The following is a 9,517-nucleotide window of genomic DNA, read 5'->3' on the forward strand; positions in this document are numbered from 1 at the left end:
TAACTGCTAGATGGGAGCGGTGAAAAACAAAAATTATAAGAAAGATTTTGGTACACATCGGAAGAATGGACCAAAACCTTAAATATTTCCACAACAGTACTTTACAATTTTCCAATATTCAGCATTTTTGTCCAAGAATGTTGGACGTGAAAGTTACAATAAAAACGTATCAAACTCCTGATGGCCTGAAAAAAATCATGCAGCAAAACTGCAACTGTTCTACTGCACGGCTACAATCTGTCCCGATGGGTTTCCCGCGCTTAGCTGCAAGTAAAGAAATACCATCCACGTCATATTTTTCGACACCATAGGGGCTGTGGGACGAAGTCAAAAGCCACCAGTTTGGTCTTTCACTGTCTTGTTTAGCTTGAAGATGTTGATATAAATTCGAATCTATAGGTCAAGATGATGTCATAGTATGCTGGTGTTTTATCGGTGTTGCTGATGGCGCTGTGGTCGCGACATCATCATGATCATGTGGACCAGTGTTTTGTAAATAGCCTGCCGGGCACCAAGCATGGAGTCCGGGCGGCTCCGGGCGACCCTACCGGCATGCGTCGCATGGTGCTTGCTGGCGACCGCGGTCGGTCTGCCCGGACGCCTGCCCGGAGACTTCCTCGGCCAGGTACACCGCAATGGTTCCCAGCGGAACGCCGCCCAGAAGCCAACGTACACGCTGTCCTACCGCGAATGTGGGTACCGCTTTGCCTGCATCTACTGGACAGACAGTCTTTTGTGGTGATTGACGACTCCCTGTCACTGCGCCGTTGGTAGTGCTTACTGTATCCTGTGATGAGAGAGATAGCGATCAGAGTTTCGTTAAATCTTGTCAGTCAGAGCTTGACACACTGCAGTGCGGTGTATGCAAGTGTCACTGCAGTGTGGTTCTGCAAAGCTACGTCAGCAGATACCATGTAGGCGTATTGTAGGTGTGTAATAAGAGAGTAATTACTCGTTAGCGAACACCCAAGCACAGCCATACAGCTACAAAGGAAAGCTAAATAGGTTACACACAAACTTCGTAGATTACTGCTTTAACACAAACTTTGTAGTTGAAGAAAAAATTGTCTTGGTCCGGGTTTCGAACCCGGGCCAACCAGCTACCCGAGCTGAGCAGGACGGCTGGCAGATCAGATGGTAAGGTTGGTTCGAATTCCTACTCTAAATGGGAACGGTGCTGGTCCAGTGATTAGAATCCCACAAGGTGGAGTAGATTTGTAACAGCGGAGTAATTGCTCATTCAGTAATTACCCCTTATTTGGAAACCTACTTCACTTTGCGGGGCTGCGCTAAATGTTGAATCAATAGTTGATGTGGGTGGTAACGTAACCGGTAGATTTGCAATAAATGTGGTCAAAGTCACTCTGCGGTCGTGCTTCACGAGTACACATCGCACTCCGGTACTATGACAGTTTCTTGAGGACACAGGCCTGTATGCAACGGAATAATTATAATTTACATCCACCAGAACGCAGCCTAGGCTACAAAGGACAGCCTACCTACACTATGCATGTTTCACGCGCACAGCTACCGTCAGTAGTAGCTCTGCAAGACGAACATATGTACCTTCCTTTCCTAGTGGCTCTCCGTGCTACAGAAAACTGGGGTTACCGACCTAAAATGTCACGGTACGCTTCTAACGCACCAAAACACGGATTGGGAAAGCATGGATGCCAACAAAATTTCGCCTCAGTCATCCTAATGGCCTTTCAGAAACAGTCCCGATAAAATAAGAGCTCCCTATTTATTGCCAGTAAAGCGACGATCCAAAGTTGCGAGATCTACCTCATTACAAATTATACATGTTTTTAGCGCAACCATGACAGGAACACAAAAAACGAAAGACAAACACGAGCGCTAACTTGCAACTGATTTATTGGGGGAAACACGACGGCATATATATCCACAGGCCTGCGCGGGCGCAGTCTAAAAGTCACTTGAAAACAGCCAGAGACAAATGTAATCGCACTAGACGTGATAGAAAATTCACCTCAGCTTTGTACATGACAACTGAAGCGTCACTCACACAATCTGACCTTGATTTCCTTATGGAAAATGCCTCCAAGGTTTCACGAGCGGTTTTTTCATTACTTCTGCCTAGGACTGACACGCAACGGAAACGCGGTTCACAAGCTCTGCAAGCAATGCAGTGATCAACAATATTCGTGCGCTCCCTATTAGCCAGGTCTTGCTTTTCATGCTACCTGAGTCGGTCGTTAACGCAACGCCCCCGTCTACCAGGTAATGGATTGCTTCTACCGCAACAAATACCAACTGAAGTTCATTCTTATCAGTACCCTTAGATACTATTGTCATCAATGACACCAGAAGTTTTGTCAAAAAAATCCAAACCGTCACGCCGAAGGCGCTTCTCTCATCAAGAAAATACATGTCTGAACAAGCATGAGAGGCAATGAGTTGCAATGAGCAGCTCCACCTTCTGATAGAAAATCAAGTAATCCCAAAACCGTTTTCAGTGCCTCTATAAAAGCATAAAGTGGGGGCCGCCGAATACCATAATTAGTGACAAATACACAAGGCGAGCCCGGTCCCTCACTCTAAGCACGAAATTCCCTATAAGGGAGTAAACAGGGAGCACGCGGTTCTCTAGCGCGCTCCCTAGTGGTGAAGAATATGCTGGTCAAGCCCCGGGGTAGATTTGCATCACTGAAAATATACTTATAGGTTGGCAATGGAAACATACTCCCTTTTCAAAACATGCAAAGCTCTTGCAGGTACCAAGGTTTTAACTGAGGTTTCAATTTCCTGTAGCTACTAACCTCAAAAACTTCGGTTCCACGTTTAAAAGACACCTTCCATTGCAGACTTTATCAAGTTACTATGGTTTCCAGCTTGGAATTCGCCTCCGTTGCTGACAGTAAGCATAGTGATCGAAATTTTCCGGGGTAATTTGGCAGCACACCCTGTCCTTTAAAGAGAGTGCTCTAAAGGGCTGTTACTCCCTTTTTACTCTCTTATAGGGTAATCCACGTTTATATCGCAATGTTCCCGCTCTGCGCGCAGTGTACCTGGAAGAGGCGTGCGGCGGCTTGACGTCCAAGGTGCAGCGCTCGCACTACTTGAGCCTGCGCGACCAGAAGGCCAGCATGGCCATCTACTCGCACCGCTCGGGGGTGCTGCCTCGCAGCGTGAGCAAGTGCCGGATCCAGATACAGACCGAGTCGCACGCGCGGCTCACCATCTCCTTCATAAAGCTGGACACCGTCGAGCAGCCCTTCATATGCTACATGTACCTCAAGGTATCTTCTACACGCATGGCGCGCCAAGCAGACTTTCAGTAAGGTTCAATTGGGAACATAAAAAAAAAACACTTTTGCACGAAATTGCGGGCCACATGAATAAAGAAACTGGTAGAATGTGAGCAGCTTGACGAGATTGCAAACAGTTGCACTCTAAACACAAAATGAACCCATATGGGACTATAAAGGAATTAAGCTGTCCTCTAGTCGACTTTCTTAGGGGCAGGGTATGCTGTCCTAGTCTCGGAATAGATTTCGATCACTAAACATAAAAAATGCTTGCTCTTGGCAACGGAGATACATTGTCACTACAACGCATAGTAACTTGATGCAGTTAGCAATGACAGGAAGCTTTTAAACGCGGCACCGGAGATACTGCGGCTCTCAAATAGAGATGGTTGAAAACTTGCTTAAAATCTTCGCAACTGCAAAAATTTGGCATGCTTTGCCTCTCCCAATTGAAGAGACTTGGGAGAGGTCTTTGCCCTGTGCGTAGTTAGGCTGATGATGGTGATGATGAAATCTTCCCCAGGGCTTGGGGTAGATTTCATCTCTAGAGCACTCTACAAGATGTTTAAGGGAGGCGTAGCGCGAAAAAAGACAGGGACGAGAGAGACACAAGACACAGGACCAGCGCTACAGGACCAGGTAGCGCTGGTCCTGTGTCTTGTGTCTCTCTTGTCCCTGTCTTTTTTCGCGCTTCGCCTCCCTTAAACATGCTTTACCAACTGGCTCAGAACACCACCATGCTCAAACTCTACAAGAGAGTGCTCTAGAGGACAGCCTATACCCCTTTTTACTCCTATAGAGGCTAATCGGTTTTTAGAGTGCACGACTTGTGTAAGGTGTGTAGCCACTTGCAAGCTCATGAAAACAGATCTGGTCAGTCGTCATGAAGGGTACGTCGGCAGAGATTCCCGCGGTTACTTTTCGCTCTCGACTTCAGAAACTTTTCGGTCAGAGGCCCTTCCTGTCAACCACAGGGCCAGCACTCTAAGTACTAAATACTCGGATTCGGTGCTCCACACGCTTCGAAGACAGTTGTTAACAATACTAAACCGAAAGTTGGTAGTCGATGGAAAATTAGCCCTGAAAATCGCTTCTAGATTAGCCGAGCATATAAGCAGATAAGGTATGTTTATGATTCGGCCTCATTTTAATACTTTTGCACATTCATCGGGTGTCGGAAATTGTGGTGGTATGTGGTACGAGTTGTTTAACTAACCATAACGACACATGAGCTACGAGTGACGCCGTAGTAAGCGGCTCTGGATTAATTTCGACCATTTGGGGCTCTTTAACGTAACGCTGAACAGTGTCCAGGCACCTTGCATTTTGCCTCCATCAAAACCCGGCCACCGCGGTCGGGGTTGAACCCACGTTTCCGAGATACCGGGAACAGTGCACATATTAAACAATCTAAAGGCTAGCCGCTGATAGGAGCACATTGCTGGTCCTTTTATACATCTCCCACCTGTGCCTCGCAGATTTACATGACCGAAAAGCCGGACCTGGTGTGCGGCAAACAGGCTTCGGGCAAGAGCATCAGCACGACCACATCGCAGATGACCCTCGAGTGGGTCATCAACGACGGGGGCGAGAAGCCCGGAAAGATAGAAATGGTGCTCACCAGCTACAAGGACAGCGGTGAGCTGAGGCGCTTTTGTACAGGCGGCCATCATCTTGGCTGTCGCACATGCTGAAGAGAGATAGACGCCCTTTTACAGAGACCATAGTCAGCGAAGCATCACTCTCTTTGAACTGCGAAACTGTCACTCGATCACCATCAGACTTCCTCGCCCCAATGAAAAGTTTTGCGAGACTGCGGCGAGTATCGCCTCTACAGGAACATCTTATCTGTGGTATTGCGGTCGAACAGAGACACTCAGGCACGACTCTTTGCTGGCGCATGAATTATGAGTGGAGAAGAAACGATCAGGAGTACGCATTGCCACCTTGTGGCAGGGCGCGAGCAGCCATTGTGCAATGAAGAATTCATCTCGGATGAAGGTTAATACTTTTCCGGACGCTTTCTTGTAACAAAGTTCAGTGTCTCTTTAGATGGAGTATGTTGCACATACGGAAGCTGTCAGAAAGAAAAAAGGCAGGAGAACAGCTTTATTGAAGGCTAGTATACCTAGGCTTTGTGAAAACGAGCGCTTGCTGCGCTAAGACCCCTTGGTGATCGCGAGTCCGGAAGGAGCAAAACCCTATAGATTAAGGAGAGCTTATGGGATACAGTGAGAGGTAATGACGTGGTTTCTACAAGCAAGGTAAGTGACAATGATAGCGACATTTTTTTTGTTCTTACTGATACTGCATGCGTAAATACTTGAAGCAATAATACAACTTGATTTCAAGAGTTCTTACGCGCATCTCTTAACAACATACGCCGTTCCAAAGTATTGCGGACTTCCTGTGTCTGCATCCAGTCTAGGGAATACGTTGAATTTATGTCAATTCAGGGTAACTTGTAATGAGGGCGATGATTTTTTGGGTGCGGTCTTGAGTGAAGGCCGCACTCAACTACCTGTGTCCAGAATTGTCTGCGAGCTCCGCGTTTTGGTTTGTTTCCATCGCTTGTCACTACTCTTGCTGCAGATCTGTCTGGAAACTGCGAATCCGGCATGTACGCCTGCAGCAACCGCCACTGCATCTGGTCGGGATTCGTTTGCGACGGCATCAACAACTGCGGCGACGGCAGCGACGAGCGCCTGTGCAGTGAGTTTTATCCGCGCCCCATCGGGGACGCCATTAGAGACATTTAGAATTATGCCCCTCGGGTTACCTTTTCGCGCATGCGCAATGGCGCCTCGCTATTCCCGTATCTCCCAAATCGATAGGTCCTCCTATTCCAAATGCCCCTATTAAATCCACGTTTACTGGATATACGCAGTACTTGTGCGGCGATACTTGTGAGACCCGCGATCGATTGGTGGAACAGGTTGAGGCAACTTATGAGCTATCCCGGCCGCGGCGGCCGCATTTTGGTGGAGGTGAAATGAAAAGACTCCCGTGTGCTGTGCCATGCCAGTACATTTCGGGTAGTCAGAAGTCCTCTATTGTGCATTTCTGAAAGACCATGTGCAGCTTTAAGACATTAAACCCCATAAGCCTCCATACCACCAGTTAATAAAGCTACTTGCGGTCACTACTTAAGTGCATGCATGCGCAGCCAGGCACGAAAAAAAAAGAAGTGCAGAAACTGAGCGATTGAGCGACAGAACTTGAGTCCCAAAATTATCCTAATACTCCACTCCTTTTAAATGCGTGCGTTTGTATCCGCTATGCACCCTGGCCAATCCCCCGCCGTGGGTATGTGCCATTAAACCTGGGGATATCATCATCAACTTGAGGCTTTAACGGTAGGTTTTTAACATTTCGGCTTTTCCATTCCCGTAGCACCGCGGTGGCTTAACAGCGCCGAATTTCTTCTACTGAGCGGAATGTAGCAGGGTTGATTTCCAGTCATATATTCAGAGGTGCAGCTCGTACTGTGCAAGGAATCCACAGCCCCCTCTACAGCGAGCCTCATAGTGAATACATCGACTTTGACCCATAAAACCGGATTAATTAGTATCTTACATATTTCCAGTCTTTCCTGCAACTCGATTTTAGCTTATTCGGACATCTTCACCCATCACCCTGAGATGTGCTACATCCCCTAATATTTATTTTTTAGATAGTGGACATTCACCGCTTCCACAAGCATGAAAACAGCCACGCACTGACAGGCCAGGCATCAACCATCGCCAACACTCGTGTACTACTCAGCGACTCACTTCTTCGTCCCTAGATGGCGACACAATATGTAGCACACCAAAATCCTTGACTAACGAGCGCCCTGGTTGTTGGCCCTTGTGCAGCTAATTGCGCTAGTGAAACAATGAAGGAAATTATAATCTTTGCGATGTAGCCCTATATGGCGGCTCTAATGTGTGCATCACACGGAATTCCTGCGGTAGTAGTGGTGAACATGGTGCAGTACTTTCTCGTTGCGCACCTCGCAGTCGGAGGCCGCCAGGACCATACTCTCATCTTGGCCATCGTGGTACTGGTGGCGCTGTTCGCTGTCGGCACTGGTATCGTCTTCCAGATCGCCTACAACCGCTACAGCGGCAGAGTAAGTGCTCAAGCAGAGCAAGCTTGAAGCCTTGTGAGGCCTTAACTTGCTCACCAGTCCTATTGGTCAACCCTCAACCTTGTTTCTGAAGTAAGAGACGAAGAGATTCGCTTTTGATAGCGTGAAACTTCTGTTACACACGCCAGCTCTGAACTGCTAGCAGCCACAAAGTACGAGCTTGTATCACGGTGAAATTTTTTGCTGCGTTAACATTATGGGCGACATTCTCCGAAAGCGGCGACATTCGAAGCCTTGGTAGCTTCTCGGTGACGTTCGAAGCCTTGGCGAGTGAAGCTTCTTTATGCCTTTCAAAAGCCTCACCCACCTCCATACACCACACTCCTATCTAGGGGGATGCCCACCTATTCGCATACACCATCCATAAGCGTCGCTACCCCACCCACCCACCTGCTCACCCAGTGTTCAGTTCATTATATTTGCTCAGTGTAGACAGAGGTATAGTTTCAGGGGCAGATGTTGTAGATTTCAGATGTGATTTCACCGCATTGGCTCCAAGAAATCAGCCTACTCTAACGCCATCGCCTATGAATAAACAGTGTTGTAGTTACTGCTGACGTTTCTGTACTTCGCGTGCTGATTTCAGAAGTTCATCATTCTGTTTCTGTTCTAGAACTTTGCCACACCAATGCGCACGAGCGTACTTAGTTAATACTTCTGTTTCAGTTGACTACGTACTATAGTATATGAAACGAGACATTAACGTGTTCTGAGCCAGTATATTTTTTCTTTATCGTTACCGAAATCTTGTGTCCCTTGGGTCGTTTTTTTCTCTCTTAAAGCTCGCAAAACTCCTCGACATGCTTTTATAAGAATCTTAATTGAGCAATGCGTTTCGTTTGCCTTGCTTTGTGCAGGACATCCAAACACAGTATGTCGTGGGCCCCAACGTGGACCAAGCTGGTGTGGTGCAAGTGCCGAAGCCTCGGTGACGTCACAATTGTGCAGTCAACGTGACGTGGATTTCACTGCCGTGGACACCGGTGGCAGGCGTCATTTGTCACATGAGAATGCGGTTATCATTGCTTTTTTTCTTTCCTTGTTTTAAGAAGTGTCAGCGCAATATGAAATGACACATCTTTGCCGGGGGTCTAAACTGGAAGAAAGAGAGCTGACATACAGCTCGTTGCGGCCACGCAAGTACGTGAGGATAACAAAAACAACAACAACAACAACAACAAAAAAAAAAAACCGGGACAAGTACGCATATAGGCTGACTGACTCATGCTGCTTGGTATTGGGCGCTGTGCACGGTGCTGTTAGAGAACTCATACAGTGAGAAATTCGGTTTGCATGAAGAGCGAATTTCTTTTTTTTGTTATACCCCTCATAGCGCACTGTTTCGCGCGCTCGGAAGCTGTAATGAAAAACTTAATCGTCGTATAATGTACGGCTCTTCATCAATGCGTTCCGTGGCACTATATGGAACATTGTTTTGAACAGTGCACAAGTAAGCTGGTCATAGGTAAATTTAATAAGTGCTAATGAAGATATTGACGACGTTCAGGTAGGGGTAAGGCGAAGGCTGTCATAATAGTGTTTTTGGCACAACAGCCGAGAGACCAACACCTAGTTTTAACTCCGGAAGTTCCTGGCGATGTGTGCCAGATGAATTCTCGCGCACTTCTAGCAAAATAAATGGACGAAGAGCTGAAGAGAGATATTACTCTTTCTAAGTAAACAGTACTCTCAATATTGATAGTCGTTTGTTATAACAGATATTTTAATAAAATCAAGTGATAATGGGCGTTCGTGGATAATGAAGCATGCACGTTACTACTTCGTCTACGTCATGTTTCTGCTCATTTAATTGCAGTACGTTAGTTTCTTCCTCATAGGTGAATATGGATAAGATACATCTGTTATATATTTGTCTCTTGAGAGATATTGGTAAACTGCCATTCATGACCTGAAAGAACCTGCCAAGTGCTCTCCACCCCATTCTTCTAGTTATTTCCCTCTCGTGATCCGAATCAGCAGTCACTACCCGCCCTGTGCTCACACATGGGGAAGAAACGCGGAGACTAACGAAAAGGGTTCAGCTTAAGTTAAGGACAACACAGAGTTATGGAAAGAAAAATAGGAAGGTGTAACGTTAAGAGATCGAAAGCGGGCG

The 9,517-nt window shown here is 46.9% G+C and overlaps 1 protein-coding gene across 1 annotated transcript; it reads left to right on the forward strand.

The window, feature by feature from the left end:
• The first annotated feature begins 517 nt into the window (after positions 1 to 517).
• On the forward strand, positions 518 to 8,333 carry LOC149364771 (uncharacterized). The gene is made up of 6 exons (XM_089570189.1): positions 518 to 692; positions 3,025 to 3,260; positions 4,748 to 4,907; positions 5,862 to 5,981; positions 7,271 to 7,383; positions 8,259 to 8,333. Exons 1-6 carry the CDS (start codon positions 518 to 520, stop codon positions 8,331 to 8,333), a joined length of 879 nt encoding a protein of 292 aa, XP_089426315.1.
• Positions 8,334 to 9,517: the final 1,184 nt, after the last annotated feature.

This window comes from Amblyomma mixtum, chromosome 2 (genome assembly GCF_055824585.1).
Source record: "Amblyomma mixtum isolate Tamu chromosome 2, ASM5582458v1, whole genome shotgun sequence".
Taxonomy (NCBI): Eukaryota; Metazoa; Arthropoda; class Arachnida; order Ixodida; family Ixodidae; genus Amblyomma; species Amblyomma mixtum.